The sequence below is a fragment of the Siniperca chuatsi genome, linkage group LG5, assembly GCF_020085105.1.
Source record: "Siniperca chuatsi isolate FFG_IHB_CAS linkage group LG5, ASM2008510v1, whole genome shotgun sequence".
Classification (NCBI taxonomy): domain Eukaryota; kingdom Metazoa; phylum Chordata; class Actinopteri; order Centrarchiformes; family Sinipercidae; genus Siniperca; species Siniperca chuatsi.
Genome location: NC_058046.1, coordinates 27,357,220 through 27,377,082, shown reverse-complemented (window position 1 = coordinate 27,377,082; position 19,863 = coordinate 27,357,220). Strand labels below are relative to the sequence as shown.

At 40.7% G+C, this 19,863-nt stretch overlaps 1 protein-coding gene across 1 annotated transcript in view; it reads right to left on the bottom strand.

Annotated features, from left to right (window-relative positions):
* Nucleotides 1–4,091: 4,091 nt before the first annotated feature.
* jak2b (Janus kinase 2b) overlaps nucleotides 4,092–19,863 on the bottom strand; it is a 32,207-nt gene continuing 16,435 nt past the window's right edge. Inside the window, exons 11-24 of the mRNA XM_044195294.1 lie at nucleotides 19,443–19,567; nucleotides 19,069–19,203; nucleotides 18,415–18,502; nucleotides 17,473–17,600; nucleotides 17,115–17,253; nucleotides 16,624–16,775; nucleotides 12,393–12,543; nucleotides 11,773–11,909; nucleotides 8,419–8,608; nucleotides 7,764–7,888; nucleotides 7,495–7,667; nucleotides 6,988–7,105; nucleotides 5,336–5,449; nucleotides 4,092–4,951 (exon numbers count right to left, since the gene is read on the bottom strand). Of these exons, the coding sequence (XP_044051229.1) occupies nucleotides 4,844–4,951; nucleotides 5,336–5,449; nucleotides 6,988–7,105; nucleotides 7,495–7,667; nucleotides 7,764–7,888; nucleotides 8,419–8,608; nucleotides 11,773–11,909; nucleotides 12,393–12,543; nucleotides 16,624–16,775; nucleotides 17,115–17,253; nucleotides 17,473–17,600; nucleotides 18,415–18,502; nucleotides 19,069–19,203; nucleotides 19,443–19,567 (1,883 nt within the window). The 3' untranslated portion in view covers nucleotides 4,092–4,843. The remainder of the gene's footprint in view (nucleotides 4,952–5,335; nucleotides 5,450–6,987; nucleotides 7,106–7,494; nucleotides 7,668–7,763; nucleotides 7,889–8,418; nucleotides 8,609–11,772; nucleotides 11,910–12,392; nucleotides 12,544–16,623; nucleotides 16,776–17,114; nucleotides 17,254–17,472; nucleotides 17,601–18,414; nucleotides 18,503–19,068; nucleotides 19,204–19,442; nucleotides 19,568–19,863) is intronic.

Sequence of the window (19,863 nt, the reverse complement as noted above, 5' to 3'; positions counted from 1 at the left end):
AATTACAACAGTAGGTCGATGGAGAATGAGCGAATTAATCATTTTGTAAAAAAATAAAGGCAAAGTTCCTTTGTAAAGAGATCGGACGGTCCTTTTTTTTTCTCAAAGCATTTTTAGCTGGATTTTTTTCGCAGCTTCAATCTGCAAAGCTGTGAAAGCACAATTCCACTTTTTTTTTTCTTTTCCTGGCTGGAATTAGGCCTCCACAAATATCTCAAGAGCATAAAAGTAAAAGTTCCTACTCCACTAAACTTCTGTGCAAAGTAAAGTAACATTAAATAAATAGTAGTACCCCAAAATTGTACTTAAATAAATGTGCCGGTACTTATTTATTGTCAACCACTGGTGCCAGTTACATATTTCATTTTGAAGTAGTTATTGTTATATTTATTGCAACATTTTTTTTTGTATTATTAAGACATTCAACTACTCAACTGTCTGTAAAAAAAAAAAAATGCCCCTCAGGGACATTTAAGTTCTACTGTAAAAGTGAAGTTAAGACATTTGGTAAAAACCCCTCCAGGTACTCCCTTAATCCATGGTCTGTTACTGTAGTTACATCATGAGGTCTGGTTGGTAGATATCGCACTATCAGCGTCTGGAGGGTTTAAAAATGTTGACACGTTTCCCCCTGCACTGCAGTGTTGTTCGGACTACAGCTGAAACTACACACATCTGTAACGACGTGAAAGAAATCAGATGATTGTTGAATAATTGGACAATTGCCTGGAGTATTTCTGTTTGCACCCTTTTAGGGACGCCAGACTGAACTTGCTGGACAACACTCCTGAAATGAGTAAAGACGACATAGACATGCTAACAGACATTTAAGCAGGGTGGATGTAAAACAACATGGGTCTCGAATCTGGAGCTGGCTAATTCAATATGTGTCATCTTTATGATCAACTTATTTTCTTGGAAGATGCACATTTGCAGTTTGGACCATATACCACACACAGTGTAAATATCTATCCTGTAAAGATCATAAACTGTAGTTTACGAAGTTCCCTTTAATCCAGTTTGCTCTAGAATTAAAGCTTTCATGAGGGAAAAGACACACTACTTGTCGACATTATGGATATCTTAAATATGCGGTACGTTACATTCACACTCTCGCATCAAAGATACATGAAAATGATACATATATGTGTATTAACCTGATTATTTAGTATATCAGGGTATTTTGTGTTTTTTTTATTTACGAGAATGTATACCATTTCATTATCATAATTGCATTGAGGCATTGTAATTTCATTTGTGATAAATAATTTCATTGTTTATTATACAGTTAAAATATGCATTTGCATAGTGTTAAAAGTTTATAAATAGAAGAAGAATTCATAGTTTATTCAATAGGAAAGAAACCCAGTAATGTTTGTTTTGTTATTATTTGATTTACTGGAGTGTACGTAATGACGCAACACTAGAGCGTTGCGAAAGAGAAAAAAGAGAAAAAAACACCACCGGAGAGGCGGGAAGGACGGAGCAGCAGTGACCGTGGCCGCACATTACAGGAGCTCACAAAACCTAGGAAAAGGTGTTTAAAAAGCCGCGCTTCAGCACACTTGGAAAACTTCCTCTTGTTTCGGAGGACTGCGGAGGACTCGCCGACGACTCGTGCAGCCTGGAGCGAGTTTAAATAGTTTTCTAAAGAATGAGCTGGAAGAGCTAAGCTAAAGTTGCTAGCACCGTGACTTTGCTAATTCACCTCGGAACCAGTCGGGAGAGAGAGACGGCGTGATCATCGGACGATTCCGCACTCGCCTGCGTTGAGGACGACAGCCAGGAGAGCGGATTCCGTGTGCCCATCTCATCGATGTACTTCCTTCGTTTTTTTGGCCGGAATGGTGAACTGCAGACTGGTAGGATTATTCAAAACTATTACAAAGGGATTTGAGCTCCAACGCGCGCGCCAACGAAACGCAAGCTTGCTGACTCAAAATCGAGTGCACTCGTGGCGGGAATGACTAATAAATAATTTATGTCGGGGGAATTTCTTATAGTGACTATATTGGATTTAAAACTGAACCTTTTCAATATAAAAGCATAAAACGTATCCACTGTGTGAGTCTCGCATTTGTACACTGTAAAATCAACACTGTAAAAAGGAAAATAACCACAAGGTAATCACATTTAGAGCTACCTGTTTTTAACTAATTATAAATTATTATACCTGAGAATCCTTTCATTTAATTTGAAGCTAGAATCATACTTTTACCCTAGACCAGGGGTGTCCAAAGTTTTTTTGGTGAGGGCCAAATACAGAAAAATAAGCAAAGGCCCGGGCCACACACAAGAGGTGACATATTGACACATGATTACTGTGTGTATTTCTAACTCACCTATAATGTGAAGAACATTGCTCTCAGTGGGAGCAGTGATGCTGTCCTTTGGATTGAAGGATGGCTGGGATGTCAGGAGAAAGTTTGGTGGTTGAGACACGAAGGACTTCACAGAGATGGCTATCAGTCATTCTGGATCTCAGTCTGCTTTTGTTCTGATTTAACAGAGAAAATGTTTGTTCACATATGTATGTTGAGCCAAACAGGCTCATCATTCTTTTTGCGTGGCGTCTCATCAGAGGAAACTTGGCATGATCCAAACTCTGATAGAAGTCAGGGAGGGAGAGAAGCTGATGTTGACTCTTCAGAGAATCATCACATTGCATTTCAATCAGTTCTAACTGCAGACTCTCCTCCACTTCTTCTGCATCCACCAGGAAGGGGGTCGAGAACAGCTTGATTTGTTTTTCAATGACAGAAAAATCTTAAACGCTGGTTGAATTCTGTCACAAGAGATGTAATTATAGAAGCATATTTCTCCTTTTTAGCAGAAAGGTCTGCCTTTGGAAAAGCAGACTTGATTTCAGACAGCGCAGGGAAGTGTGCAGTATTAAAGCTTCGTAGTTGTGTCTCAAACAGGCGGAGCTTTACACAGAAGGCTTTCATGTGCGCATACAGGTGTGACACCAGCTGTTCTTTGCCTTGTAGGTTCTTGTTCAGTGTATTCAGATGATGAGTGAGATCAACTAAAAATGCCAGGTCTGCCAGCCACAGAGGGTCACTCAGTTTATGAAGAGGTCGGCCCTTCTCTTTCAAAAACTTGTCGATTTCTGATCTCAGCGAATAAAACCGCTGCAGCAAAGAGCCGCCCGCGGCTGAGCCAGCGCACATCAGAGTGGTAGAGTACATCCCGTATTCAGCATCCACGTCAGATAAGAAAGCTTGAAATTCTGCACTGTGGTACAATCCTTCTGTGCTTGAATTATGTTGACAGTTTTACAATAGTGTTCATCACATTGCGCACCTGTATTTTGTTAGCACTGCGTAGCTCTGATGCTTGGTCTCATAGTGCCGACGGACATTATACTCTTGCTTGGTCATCACGGCAACATCTTCATTGCAAATCAAACAAACAGGCACACTTTCCGTTGATTTCTTTAAAGAAATATTCATTTTCCCACCGTGTTTGAAATCTTCTACACTCACTTGCTATCTTGCGTTTCTTCGGTGCTGCCATTTCTGATGACTGGTAAATATTTTTCTTTGCTTAATTTTGTTTAGTGGAGAAGCACCTTTTCTGTGACTGGCTCCATCTAGTGTTGAAACTGAGAAGTGCAACAGAGTTGAGCTCAAGCGCCATGTGCGGGCCATATTCAATTATATTTTCAGAATTTGCTGCGGGCCAATAAAAACTGACCCGCGGGTCAGTTTTTGGGTCCGTAGTTTGGACACCCCTGCCCTAGACAAAGGTTTTATACATCGGGATGTCTCTTTTGCCAGTGTTAAATTTGGAATTTAAAGGAGTCTATATACTGTAGTTATTCCTTGTTACTAACGAGCTGGTTGGCAAAAGGGTTACATATGCTTCAGATTTGAATAGAAGAAAATATTTTTCTAATTATGACAAATTCTGTATATTGTGTTCTTTGTGATTCGTGTCCTTTTCCCTTAAATTTTCATTTCAAAACTGTATTTTGTTTTTGGAGCATCTTGGCTGGTTTTGGTGTCACAGTTTACATTGTGCTGTTTCAATAGCACATTAATTTACACTGTGGAAATAATGAGCTCGAAAGCAATGCTTAACAGCTGTTGAATTAAACTGTTCTTTAATTTTCACACCACCTGTCACAATGAAAACATACAACAATAACAGATTTTTAAATCACCTTTGTACGTACTTCATTTAGACTGACATCTTGCTGGCAGTTCAAATATATAAAATTATAAAATTTTTCTGGACATATTTACATAAATTTACTTTAGGTATATACACACATACATAGAAAACACTAAGCTCTATTAGTCCATTTCTCTTCAGGTGAGGGGAAAAGGGGATGGCGAGAGCTAGCTCTGCTAGCTGTTTGTATGGACACAACACACACACTCTGTCATACTCACACACACACACACATACTGAACTTGTTCAACACAAGCATCCCTAGCTTTAGGCCTGGCAATAGTCTACTCACAGTCTCCACAAACTCTTCTTTTAAAACTTCATCCAAGATGTTTAATCCAACATGTTTGCTCTTTTTCAGCATCGTCCCCTTCAACAGTTCCTTGCATCCAAGCCTCCATTTTCTTTCTGCTGCTAGCCACTAAGCCGCCCCACTATAGAAATGGGGGTTGACTGCCTTGCTTAAAGGCACCTTGGCAGTAGTTTCTGAGCTGGTCCTAGTTTCGAACCACCACTTTTCCAGTCACAAGCTGCTTTGCCACACGCTGGCACTGAGCAGCAGAAGGACCTCGTTTTGGCCCTTGTCCCTTTCCCACAAACAGGGCAACAATGTTAAGAGCGACTTGGTTGAAGAGGAGCAGGGCACTTTGGGTGATTCTTCCGTTTAAAACTCCTTACTATCCCTGAACAGGTCGATGCGCAGGGCGAGCTCCTTGAAAGAAGGACGCAGGCCGGGGTCGTTGTCCCAGCACTCCTCCATGATCTCGTGTATCTGAGAAAAGAGCAGGAAGAAAGATAATTGTCTGTGGATGAATTCCTGAGATGAACAAACAACAAAATCATTACAGGTCAGTCACTCCTGACAGCAACGACAATTTTTTTGGGCTCCATCCCAAAAACAAAAACAACAAAAAACCCAAACGCACGGGCGCCCAGCAAAAAAACCTGGTTTTCTAAAGCAAATTTGCTTTAGGTTAAAACAACTACAAAAACAAATGAATACAACAGAACAGACTGTGTGCATGTGTATGTGTCCATTTATGGTATGCAATGACCTACAGGTGCAAGAGTGTGCTTGTATGAGTGTAAGTATATATGTATACAGTGTGTAAGTGTGCATGTATGTGACAAGTTGATCAGCAGTACATGTTCCTACCTCTGTGGGACACCCCAGAGGCTGAGGCAGCCTGCTGCCCGATTTGAGGAGCTCAATGAGGTGATAGACGATCAGCTGTCCCTGCTTGTCATTTCCCATCATGGACATAAAAACCTGAGGAGGAGAATGGTGACAGCCAAGACGAAGACAGATTTGAAAATGTATTTGATTTACGGAAAACAGAAGGAATCCTTACAGACAAGAACAATGGCTCCAAATCTAAAACAGGTAGAAGTATAGTACTTGATGTCCGAACAACCTGATCAATACATTTGTTTTATCTGAGACAAACACAAAACCAAACTTGTGGAGCAACCTGAGCAGAGAAATGTTATTATTGTCAACATAGAAAACTACATGCTGAGGTCAGAGTAAGTGACCTCAGTAAGTGAGTCACAGGCTCTCCTTTTTCAGGTGTAGCTTGGAAATGGGTGTCGGCAAAATGTAATTATGTTTACTTGTGTTGTCATTATGCATGAATTACCCTGAGCGGCTGGCTCAGCCAGCTCTTTGAGACCAGAAATGTCCACAGTGTACACCAAGACACAGAAAGTTGTTACATATAATAAGACAAGGCTCCAGGGGTCACACATGCGACAAAAAATCTGTCAAGTGCGACTAAACGTTTTCATTTATCACACTAGTGCGCCTGAAATTTAGCAGGTCTGATAAAAATTTAAAAAACGACGCCATCTGTGATCGATTGGACCTAATGGACCATCTCCCCTCGCGCTACCCCTCCCGCGCGGTCTACTGACAATCGCACATGCGCTGCAGAGATACAGAGAGAGAGAGTTTCCTGTTTAATGTATGTCTACTTATGACGTTGTTTTGTTAAAGCTCTTAAGTGCACCTGTTGGTGCCGATGTCATTCGGTACCACGTTAGTTTAGATTGTTTCCTCCTCCACACGCAGCTCATCTGCTGTTGTGAAAACAGAATAGCGGGTGAAATGCGAGTTGTGTTTTTTTTGTCTAATGCATAAATTGCCATTAAAACGTTGGCAGGTCTGCTTCTTGTAGTCAATTTATTTGTTCAGTTTGCAGGTTTCCTACATGTCTCTTCATGTCTTTAAAGTTTGTCTTTCTTTTTTTTTTTTTTTTAAGACTGTTTTGGCATTTCCGCTTGTGATAGAGACAGCAGAGAAAGACAGGGGCGAGAGAGAGGGGATGACAAGCAACAAAGGGCCCAGGTCAGATTTGAACCCGGGTGCCCCCATCTTTAAAGTGTTTTGAAAGAATCAAAGAGATTCTGCTTCCATGTATGCTTTTTTGCCTTTGATTCATAGTACACGTTGACAGGCAGACAGGAAATGCGGGCAAAGATCCTGGATTCAAACCGGAGACGCTGCGGTTTATATGACAGTCACCAGTTACACTATTTTCTTAAATTAAAAATGGGATCTTATGAGGATAGAGTATAATAACAATTTACAGTATGATGGCAAACCATGAGACATTTGCTTGACTCTGTCTAGTTTGTACTCGTTTGTACTTGTTTTTGCTATTAAAACAATCTTTGCACAGTAAATAACTTCTAAATGTGCACACCACTTTTAATGTTAGGTCACTTTTTACTTTGAAAGTAAATTAAGTTGAACAGGCAGTGAAAAAGCCAGTGCATGCATGCGTGTGAGTGTGTGTTATCACTTACTGCGGGAGGGCTGCTGTTCTTGTCGCTGTGGGTGAAGAGCTCATAAAGCACCACTCCAAAGCTCCAGACGTCTGATGCCACAGAGAACTTGCTCTCAGTCAACGACTCAAGGGCATACCTACAAAATAACACACTGTGTGACTGTCTGCTGTTGTCCATTCTGCTTCTCTTAAGAAGGTAGTGAGTTTACAAATCGACTTCAACACTAGGGACGGTATCACAGTTTTGATTCCAAAACAATATCATAGCAAAAACAAATTAAAAATAATGTTTCAAGCATTCCTAACTAGGATTAATATTCACAAATTATGTGTTAGCTACAACAGGAAACGTTGCATCAAACAAAAAGCTACAAAAAGCTTTTTTTTTTTTTTTTAAAGATGTCTCAAATAAAATCACACTTCTTCAGTACCAGCATCATGAGGAGGGTGAGGACCTCTGCTACAGAGAGAACAAAAATACTAAAAAGATTAAAAATAAATAAATAACAGAAACGTGGAGTCTCACCAGAATATGGGACTCTCTCCCGGCTCTTTGACCATGTAGTACTCTTTATCTTGAGGCAGAACTTTGGTGAGGCCGAAGTCTCCGATCTTCACCCTGAGCTCACTCTCGACAAGGATATTTCGTGTCGCCAGGTCTCTGTGGATATACCGCTTACTTGACAGGTACTCCATACCCTGTGAACATACAGAAAAATAAATGTTTTGCATCTGTAGCTCCAGAGGTCAGCAGCTCCAGCAAGCATGTGACAAAACTGGACAGTAGGGAAATACCTTGCAGATCTGGGAAGTGTAATGCACAAGCTTCTTGTGATCGATCCTCTCCCTGTTTTTCATGAGGTAATCTCGCAGACTTCCAAAGGGCAGATATTCCATGATGAGACGGAGATTTCGTCGTCCTGAGAGAAGCCAAAAAGAAACTGTCATCCATAGGATCTAGCAGCCACAAAAGTCTTGAACTTACAAAGATTTCACTGACTGACAACTCAAAGTGCACTGTCCTTACTTACCCATAATAAGGCTGATTCTGAGACAGAGCAATAGCAAAATTATAATTTTTTGCTATAGCTTGTTTATCATTAAGTAGGGATGGATACAATGAATGTCCATCAGCAACAAAAGCAAAAAAACCTAAATCATGTTATGCAAATTGGCAACACTACAACTAAAGTAGTATTTATTTTGTGAAGAATGTACAAACTACCATATTTGGTGTTCAGTATATGCTTGTCACTGAAACTGGTGAAAAAACTGAAAAACATACATTATATAGGCAGGCTTCTGTAGTTTAAGTGGAAAATCTGTAGAGAGAAGTGTAGAGGACGTGTGCACCAAGTTTTTTGGAAATTTTTGAATTCTCCTCCCAAATCAGGCAACTTTTTCCAGAACATTAGGAGAATGATGAATATTAATTACATGTCAACTGTACCTGCACTGTAGCAAACGCCTTTGTACTTGACGATGTTCTCGTGCTGCAGAGATTTCAGGATCTCGATCTCTCTCTCGAAGTCTCGTATGTGCTCTGCAGTGCTGTGCTGGAGTTTCTTCACAGCCACGACCTCTCCAGTGTTGTCCTGAAGCGGGTCATATCGACACATCTCCACACTGCCAAAGTTTCCCTTAAAGAGAAGAGCAACTTAAGTGAGGTGTCATTTATTTAGTCCATCAAAATTAAAACACATCACACAACTCTTCTCCAGTACACCAGCCAAAAACGTTTTGTGAATAAAGCATGATGTAGTGTGGAAGATTTGTGCAACGTGTTTTAATTTTGATGGACTTACGTTACTTTATCCGCAAATTAGTAAAAGGCAGACAAATTGCTAGCTAGATAACTAGCTGAAAAATAATGTGACATGAGGTGCAGACAAAGAAAATGTTAGCAAGTTCATTGTTTACTATATGGCAATCCACTCATAAAATATAAATATAATACCCCTTATATGAAGAATATGATCAACATAACTGAAACCACATTTGCCTCAAAAATTTACAAATACAACATGGCACAAACTCTGTCTGGGTTTAGGGTTCAATCCATTGTAGATGCATGCTAAAAATGTATTAACCCCTAGAATTTTAGATGGAAAGCATCTCGCAATGGAAGCACCATATTGAAAAAGATTTAATTTCAAGAGAGACTTCTAGATTGTTTTGAAACGTAGTTTCTGTTAGAAAAGCTCAATTCAGAGTGACAAAATCATTATTCTTCATTATGTTCTCCCAGAATCATGTAGACCTATCTTATTGAGGCAAGAGTAAAAGTCTAAAATAGCATTACACACATCAGAATCAGAAATACTTTATTGATCCCCGAGGGGAAACTCTTTTGTTACAGCAGCTCATCATCACGTCAGTGCACACAGGAACAGAAGTACTAAGCAAAAAATATGATTATTATGACTATAATACAGGTCAGAAAATAAATTAAGTACCAAGTGGGTATAAATATCAAATTAAAATAAGTGTGAAGTACAAAGTGGGTTTACTGGTTGAAGACAATAATACTGTATAAAGTAATAGTGTGTGAACTGTCAAGTTAAGTGTAGCTATTAAGATTATAATGAGATGGTGGATATTGCACAGCAGTAATAGAAGTATGAATAAATATCAATAAATAGGGAATTTTAAACTGAAAACAGTATATTGCACAGGAGTATTAAACAGAGAATATTGCACAATATTTCAAGTATTGCAGTGATGTTAGAGGGAGGAGTTAAAGAGTTTGATGGCCACAGGCAGGAATGACTTCCTGTGGCGCTCTGTGGTGCATTTTGGGAGCATGAGTCTTCCATTGAAGACTCATACTCCTTTGTTAGACCAGCACGTCATGGAGTGGGTGGGAGACACTGTCCAAGATGGCATGTAGTTTGGCCAGCATCCTCCTCTCTGACACCACCGACAGAGAGTCCAGCTCCACCCCCACAATGTCACTGGCCTTATGGATCAGTTTGTTGAGCCTGTTAGCATCCACTACCCTCAGCCTGCTACCCCAGCATGCGACAGCATACAGGATAGCACTGGCCACCACAGACTCATAAAACATCTTCAGCATTGTCCGGCAGATGATGAAGGACCTCAGCCTCCTCAGAAAATAGAGGCGACTCTGGCCCTTCCTGTAAAGAGCTTGAGTGTTCTTAGCCCAGTCCAGTTTATTGTCCATGTGTACTCCCAGGTACTTGTAATCCTCTACCATGTTCACACTGACCCTCTGGATGGAAACCGGGGTCAATGGTGCCTTGGCCCTTTGTAGGTCTACAACCAGCTCCTTAGACTTTGTCGCATTGAGCTGCAGATGGTTCTGCTCACACCATGAGACAAAGTTCCCCACCACAGCCCTGTACTCAGTCTCATCACCACCGCTGATACTTCCCACCACAGCAGAGTCATCAGAAAACTTCTGAAGGTGGCAGGACTCTGTGTGGTGGCTGAAGTCCGTGGTGTAAATGGTGAAGAGGAAGGGAGAGAGGACAGTCCGCTGAGGGGCCCCAGTGTTGCTGACCACGCTGTCCGACACACAGTTGTGCAGGTGCACATGCTGTGGTCTGCCAGTCAGGTAGTCAACAATCCAGGACACGAGGGGGGCATCCACCTGCACCGCTGCCAGCTTCTCACCTAGCAGGGCTGGCTGGATGGTGTTGAAAGCACTGGAGAAGTCAAAAAACATGATCCTCACCATCTTGTCCAAGTGGGTGTAGATGCGGTTCAGCAGGAAGATGACGGCGTCCTCAACTCCCAGCCGGGGCTGGTAGGCGAACTGAAGGGGGTCCAGGAGGGGTCTGATCATGGGCAGTTTCATCAGCTGTCCTTTCAACTGGTCAGTAGTCAGGCACAGGAGCAGAGGTTACAGGCGGGGAGGGGGAGTCATTAGTGTGAAGAGGGCCGTAACCTGATAGCCAGTTGAGGGGGAGGGGGAGCAGTGGAGCTTGAGGGCTGACAGCAGCTGAGTTAGAGGGGGGATAAGCAGGAGCCGGTGTGTCGAATCTGTTAAAGAACAGATTAAGTTCGTTGGCCCTGTCCAAGCTGCCTTCACCTCCTGTACTGCTAATCGGTCTGAAGCCAGTGATGCTCTTCATGCCGCTCCAGACCTCTCTCATGTTGTTCTGCTGGAGTTTCCGCTCCAGCGTCCTCCTGTACTTCTCCTTGGCCTCCCTGATCTTCACCTTCAGGTCAGCCTGGATAGCCCTCAAGTCCTCCCTATTACCATAAGTAAAAGCCCTCCTCTTGGCATTCAGGATGTCTCTGATGTCCTTTGTTACCCATGGTTTGTTATTTGAATAACAATGCTGACATTACAGTCCACAAAGAAGTTAATGTAGCCAGTGATGCAATCAGTGAGCCCATCAATGTCCTCTCCATGAAGCTCACAGAGTGCATCCTAGTTTGTCACCTCAAAACATTCCTGCAGTGTCTCATAGGCCTCCTCTGACCATCTCCGCACTGTCCTTGTGGTCACAGGCTGCCTTTTAGCATAGCAGGGTTTGAGGTGAACCTGGCTGTGGTCCGACCTACCCGGGGGGGGGGGGGCTGTATGCATCCTTAACATTAGCATACAGCAGGTCCAGTGTCCTCTCCTCTCTAGTAGGACAACTCACATACTGGGTGAAAGTAGTCAGTGTTGTTGAAACACTGACATGGTTGAAGTCACCCGAGATTAATATGAGTGCACTCGGGTGTTGAGTCTGGAGTTGTGAATGACGTTGCACGCTGATGTCAGTTTAGCGGGGGGGTGTAAACAGCATAACATACATAACAAATCTAAGCTTATTAACATGGGTTGTACCTTGCCCAGCTGCTGTAAGAATATGAGGTGTCTCTCTTCAAACTGAGCCGGCTCCTGACTCTCAAAACCCCCAGTCGACCAGGCAGAGCCCACTGTCTTGTTTGGCAGAATGTCACTGTCCACGATCAACTCATAGTCTGGGGACACAACGACAAAGATCATGTACATTCAAGAGATAAAAGGACAGCTCAGAAGTAGTAAATCAACATCTACTGAGAGAATTAAAGTCACTTTTGTGTTTGTTCCAACATTTTCAGACGAGCTGAACTGGATCCTCAAGTCTTTCCAGCACTGGTTCCCATGGTCCCCAAGCTAGGCTAATCATGTCTTGGACCAATCTCTGCACTAATCACAGAGATGAAACTGATATTGATTTTCTCATCTAACTTCCAGCAGGAAAACATTCCCAAAATGCTGAAAAATTCACTCCCATTCCTAACCTTATTCCAATTAGCAGCTAATGATGACCTAATAAAGACAGAGCCGAGACTCTCTTTTCACTGATATGTTTCTGAAGACACTATGATAAATGTGTTTGTGTGTTAGACATTTGAGATTCCACACAGGTGTGACCTAGATTGCCTGTTTGGCTCGCCAGCTGATGAGGGGTATACACCAACCTGGTGTGAAGAGGCTGTGGAGGTCACGTACAACAGCACGAAATGTGGGCCTGAACGTGGGCTCGTAGTCCATGCAGCTGGTGATCAGATTAGCCAGTTCGGTCCACTTTGGTGCAGGAAGCTGGTGGTGGTCCTCATAGAACAGGGTTTTCTGTGACACAAAATTACGGGTTAGTATAGTGTATAGATGATGGATGATAGATAATGGACACACGGTATGCTCAAATACAGCCTATGTATGTGCAGATTCTGCTTATAATATAAAGTATCTAAATACATAAATCACGTTGTCATTTTATTATCGGTACAAAAAGATTCAGAGCTTCTGAAACAAGAATCTTTAATCACAAACAGTGACACTAGAGCTCCTGTTTGCCACACTGATACCTGCAAATTGATTGATTGATTTTTGTTTTTGATTTTCCATCTCAGCAAAAGGGCACGTTTTGTTGCAGAGTAGTGAAGGGAAAAGGATAAGAAGAATACATAATACTTGTGTCATGTTAAGATAAAATATTTCAGCTACATGACTAATATGCAGAGTCACACGGCATGTTTCCACCCAGAGCACATAGATGCACTGAACGTAAGGAGAAAGAAAAAGTGCATATAAATGTTGATACATAACCATGCGTTATTAAAGCACAAATAACACTAAAATTCTACAACATGTTATGCTAACTTAGATTTTCACTCGACTCACAAAACCTTGGTGATACATGTGCCATTCAGGTATACATACACGTATATCAGACTGAGTGAGCAATCATCAAACAATCTATGTCTAATCAATCTATCTACAATCTATCTATTTTTCTTTTAACAGCACGACATTTAGAAATGCAACACTTGATTAAGGGACATTATTTCAACCTTAATTATCAAGTTGTTTTTCTTAATACAGTTGTATGCAAAAGTTTAGGAACCCCTGACAATTTCCATGATTTTCATTTATAAATATTTGGGTGTTTGGATCAGCAATTTCATTTTGATCTATCAAATAACTGAAGGACACAGTAATATTTCAGTAGTGAAATGAGATTTATTGGATTAACAGAAAATGTGCAATATGCATCAAAACGAAATTAGACAGGTGCATAAATTTGGGCACCCCAACAGAAAAATCACATCAATATTTAGTAGAGCCTCCTTTAGCAGAAATAACAGCCTGTAGACGCTTCCTATAGCCTGAAATGAGTGTCTGGATTCTGGATGAATGTATTTTGGACCATTCCTCCTTACAAAACATCTCCAGTTCAGTTAGGTTTGATGGTTGCCGAGCATGGACAGCCCGCTTCAAATCACCCCACAGATGTTCAATGATATTCAGGTCTGGGGACTGGGATGGCCATTCCAGAACATTGTACTTGTTCCTCTGCATAAAGGCCAGAGTAGATTTTGAGCAGTGTTTTGGGTCGTTGTCTTGTTGAAATATCCAGCCCCGGCGTAACTTCAACTTTGTGACTGATTCCTCAACATTATTCTCAAGAATCTGCTGATATTGAGTGGAATCCATGCGACCCTCAACTTTAACCAGATTCCCAGTACCGGCACTGGCCACACAACCCCACAGCATGATGGAACCTCCACCAAATTTTACTGTGGGTAGCAAGTGTTTTTCTTGGAACGTTGTGTTCTTTTGCCGCCATGCATAACGCCCCTTGTTATGACCAAATAACTCAATCTTTGTTTCATCAGTCCACAGCACCTTATTCCAAAATGAAGCTGGCTTGTCCAAATGTGTGTTTGCATACCGCAAGCGACTCCGTTTGTGGCGTGTGTGCAGAAAAGGCTTCTTTCGCATCTCTCTCCCATACAGCTTCTCCTTGTGCAAAGTGCGCTGAATTGTTGAACGATGCACAGTGACACCATCTGCAGCAAGTTGATGTTGTAGGTCTTTGGAGGTGGTCTGTGGGCTGTTTTTGACCGTTCTCACCATCCTTCGCCTTTGCCTCTCCAATATTTTATGTGGCCTGCCACTTCTGGCCTTAACAAGAACTGTGCCTGTGGTCCTCCATTTCCTCACTATGTTCCTCACAGTGGACACTGACAGCTTATATTTCTGCGATAACTTTTGTAGCCTCCCCTAAACCATAATGTAGAACAATCTTTTTTTCAGGTCATTTGAGAGTTGTTTTGAGGCCCCCATGTTGCCACTCTTCAGAGGAGAGTCAAAGAGAACAACAACTTTCAATTGGCCACCTTAAATACCTTTTCTCATGATTGGATGCACCTGTCTATGAAGTTCAAGGCTTAATGAGCTCACCAAACCAATTGTGTGTTCCAATTAATCAGTGCTAAGTAGTTACAGGTATTCAAATCAACAAAATGACAAGGGTGCCCAAATTTATGCACCTGTCTAATTTCGTTTTGATGCATATTGCACATTTTCTGTTAATCCAATAAATCTCATTTCACTACTGAAATATTACTGTGTCCTTCAGTTATTTGATAGATCAGAATGAAATTGCTGATCCAAACACCCAAATATTTATAAATGAAAATCATGGAAATTGTCAGGGGTTCCTAAACTTTTGCATACAACTGTATCTATATATTTATTTATAATGTAATGGTTGGGGAAACACTGGGGCGTCTGAGTGGAAATATAAGCTCTGTTATAGGTGATTTAAAGGGTCAATTCTTAATGCAAAGATTAATATTTTTAATAATGCACCAGGTTAGAGGGTTCCTTGAACAATTTACAGCATTAGTTTTCTATCCAAGCAAAATTGGTATTGTTACTAACCTATCCCTAACTGAATCAATATTGAATCCAATTGGGACCTTGTGAATTGGAATCGAATCAATTCGGGAAATCAGTGGAGATACCCGGCTCTACACATGTAACCTCAATTTAGCAGTTGGCCTATTTCTGTTGTGTACAGAGGTACATCAACAATTATTTGTAACTTATAAGAATCGTGAGATTCCCAGCCCTACTGCACCTTGTACTGCATTTAAAAGACTCTAGTCATAAAAAATTCATATACAGTTGAAACCAGATATTTACATACACTTCAGAAAAAAAAAAAAACACAAAAACTTTTTTTCCTTTGCTGTCATACATTAAATCAGAGTAAACTTTTTCTGTTTTGGATCAATAAATATTAACATATTTTTTGCATTTGTTAAATGTCAGAATCGAGTGAGGGAGAATTCTTATGTATTTTTCTTATCACTTTCATCAAAGTCAGAAGTATACATACACTTCCTTAGTATTTGGTAGAATTGCCCCGAAACTGTTTCACTTGGGCCAAATGTTTTGGGTATCCTTCCACAAGCTTTCTACAATAGTTTGCTGGAATTTTGGCCCGCTCCTCTTGACAGAACTGGTGTAACTGGGTCAGGTTTGTAGGCCTTCTTGCTCGCACTCGCCTTTTCAGTGCCGCCCACAAATTTTCTATGGGATTGAGATCAGGGCTCTAATACCTTGACTTTGTTGTCCTTAAGCCACTTTGTAACTAATTTGGAGGTACGCTTGGGGTCATTGTCCATTTGGAAGACCCATTTGCGCCCAAGCTTTAACTTCCTGGCTGATGTCTTCAGATGTTGCTTCAATATATCCACATAATTTTCTTTTCTCATGATGCCATCTATTTTGTGAAGTACACCAGTCCCTTCTGCAGCAAAGCAGCCCCACAACATTATACTATCACCCCCATACTTCACAGTTGGGATGATGTTCTGAGGCTTCAAAGCTTCGCCCTTTTTCGTCCAAATATACCGTTTATCATTATGGCCGAACAGTTCAATTTTTGTTTTGTCAGACCACAGGACATGTCTCCAGAAATTAAGATTTTTGTCCCCATGTGCAGTTGCAAACTGTTGTCTGGCTTTTTTATGGTGGTTTTGAAATAATGGCTTTCTCCTCCCAGAGTAACCTTTCAGCTCATGGTGGTACAGGACTCGTTTTACTGTGGATACCAGTTTCAGCCAGCATCTTCACAAGGTCTTTTGCTGTTGTCCTGGGGTTGATTCGTACATTTCGCACCAAAAAACTTTCCTCTGTGGGACTCAGAATCCATCTCCTTCCTGAGCAGTATGATGCTTGTACATTCCCAGGTTTTTTATACTTGCGTATTACTGTCTATTGTGTTTTTTTCTGAAGTGTATGTAAATATCTGGTTTCAACTGTACAATGATATACACAGTACCATTACCATCCATTATTAAATATATACATTGATACAGTATACAGTATATTTTAGATCATACCACCCAGCCCTACCTTAGAGTTGTCCAGTGTTGCTAAAGGTTTCTCCCCACCACTGCAGATCTCCCATAACGTGGTGCCAAAGCTCCACTTGTCTGCAGCCAGGGTCAGGTGGGCAGGGTCCTCGATACACTCAGGGGGCACCCAAGGGATCCTCTCTATCAGGACTGATCATAAACAAAAACATTTAACCGGTTGGTAAATTCTTCATTTTCAATTAAAGCACTTAAGTGTCAGTTTGATTGTATGCACAATATTCCTACACTGCACATTGCATCGTTTTGGAGCTAGCAATAAAACACAATCCATTCCTGTACAAAACCACTGTCTTACCACTCCTTTTACCTGTGTTTTCTGTAACTAAGCACCACACAAAATGAAGTATTCCAATGCAATGCAAATTTAAGAAGGCACTAGCACACTGCAATCACAACCTTGTTAAATTCCTGCCCACTGCTGATTAAAGAGGTGTATTAGAGTAAAACTGAGGATAGAGGTAAACTCACTTTCTTTGGGCAGGACAGTGATGCTGATGCCAGGGTCACTTAGTTTGATGAAGGGGGGGTTCCCAGCCCTCCGGTCATCCTCTCTGATCAGAAGAACGTTTTTAGCACAGACATTCCCGTGGATAAGATGCTTTTCTTCCTGCAGGTTGAGGAAGGGAGAGATTAATCAGTCTCTTATCAATCACTCTTCTTACATTTTCTTTTTATAATTTATTTCGGTTTTTTATTATAATTTGTGTACTAAATTAAATGTGTTAACTTCTGCAGCAGCTATAAAACTACAACAGCCCACAAATACACATTCATCAATACTCTGAATGACTTGGCATCAAATCTGGCACTAAACACAGATTCCTACCAGGAAGTTCATGGCCCAGGCCAGCTGCTTAGCCACCTCCAGCTTCCACAGGATGTTTATCGAATTCTTGTTCTTCTTCAAGTAGGTGTCCAGCGAGCCAAACTTCACATACTCCTGCACCATGATATCTGAAAGAAAAATTTTTTTCAGTTGAGGTTAAAAATAATTTAAGGATTTTGCGATTACAACCCAATTCTTAAACATAGAAATTTCATCATCCTACATAATGTTATTACCCTTATGAGCCACTTTGCAAATGATGTTGATGAAAGCCACTTGCAAGGAGAGAGCAGGAATTAAGTGTCTTTCTAAGACACTTGAGACACTGACATGGTATGGCTCATTTTTACATTATCTTCCACCGATATAAAGCATCACTTTATGTTTTAAGTATTTATTTATTTTGTTTTTATAGTGACTTTCAGCAACATTGTTTCACACTTGATTTCAGTGTTTTTCAGTTAAGAAAAAGGGTAAAAGAGAGAAAAATGTTGCGGTATGCTCAGTTGATTATATTTATTGTCAGCCTAGACTGCCACCTCTAAATCCTCTACAACAGATTTCTCACTGTAAAATTAACACTGGGGTGTTTACTCTTGAGGTTAGACAGCTGTAAAATGTTTTCTTAAACTCTATTGTAATTAAACTGGAAATATCTCACTGTCACATTACATTTAGTCTATAGTGCAGATAACACTAACAACTACAGCAGTCTGGACAAATAATTACCCAAAAATTTTGATTGGAGTTACAAAATATGCACACAGAAACTCAACAAACAAAGAAATATTGGTGCTTTGCCAGTAGCCATTTTTATGTTTTGATATTTTTCAGGGTGGATTTATTTTTTTTTTTTTTTTACAAATCATATTGACATTTCCAATTGATTAATGCCAAATCTGATAATAAAGACAAAAAGCATGTGCAAAACATGTGACTTACTTTCTTCTCCGCAGACACACACGCCATAGTTAAGGATCAGGTGCTTATGGGACAACTGACTCATCATGCTGGCAGCTTCAAAGAAAGACTGTAGGACAAGAGAAGACAGAGAAGAAAGAAGAAAACAAATTATTCATGTGCACATGATAGACAAACAAGCACACCAGTGTAGACCTACAACTAACGATCATCATCTTTTTCAGTGACAGGATAAGTTCACAACTTTTCAAGTCTGTCTAAAACAACAGTCAGGTGCTCATATGAATAGTCAGGTCCTTTTTTTATTAGAATTAATCAATTCTACCTCCCCCCCAAAAAAAAAAAAAAACAACAGTTATTTCAGTTCTACAATTATGTGATCCACCAAAGACTGAATGCTGTAAAAGAACATCTAAACAACGGCTAGAAACCCATCAAAGTAAAATAAATGATCAGCCACTGCCTGAATTAACCAGCAGTTGGTTATTTCTCAGGCTAAATGCACTGTAAATTAATCTGCTCCAGCTATTCCAGACTATATATGTTGAAGAAGACAATTCAGATTTAACCTTCAATATCTTTTACTTTTTGTGTTTTTAGCAGTAACAGATTTGTGGCTGTAAAACCAAGTGTCCCTGCAAACAAAACATTTTTCACAGCTGTAAAGCCACTTACCTCAGAGTAATTCCTATGGGCCTGGTCCAGGACTTTCATGACAACTTCGGTTTGGTGGACAACTCCATAGTCCCCCAGCTCCTTGCGGACCCCTTTGAAGATCTTGGTAAATGTCCCTTGGCCTAGACTCTCCATCTGAAAGAAAGACTATTGCTTGATTCTAAAACCATAAATATTCAGTTCTAACCCTAAACAGGTGATTGTCTTAATAAATTCAGAGCACGACTTGTTGGTAAAATGCACAGAATAGGATAGTGGTATAGTAATTTAGTACTACAACACAATAATGCAGCTAATACATTTTCATGTACAGAATTGTCATGGACAGATGAGGAAATACAGACATATGACAGTCCTGAACAAACTAAGCTTACAAATTCCAGATCTTCTTTCCTGATCTTGTGAAACACCATTTGACTGATGTTGTGTCGATGTAGTGATGGAGACAGAGGCACTTCGGAGCCCTTGTTGCTCCTGCACATGAGGAGGCAGGACTTTTCTGTTGGTGGAGTTGAGAAATGATAATGAGTCAGAGATGAAGTATGTGACATGTTGAAACTCTGTGTTTCTTCATCATCAATTTCAGGGGAAACGGATCCACCACATTATCAAAAATACTGGCTTGGACCAGTTCTGGTTTAATTATGAAAGCACAAGGACTGAGACACCTTTGAGTTATCCTGGTTGTTAGTTTGTACTCCATGCATCCCACTTCGAACAATGAACAGCTCTCCCTCTTTATTACTGACTGGCCAGAGTAGTGGCTTTACTTTAAAACTAATAATAAGCATCATA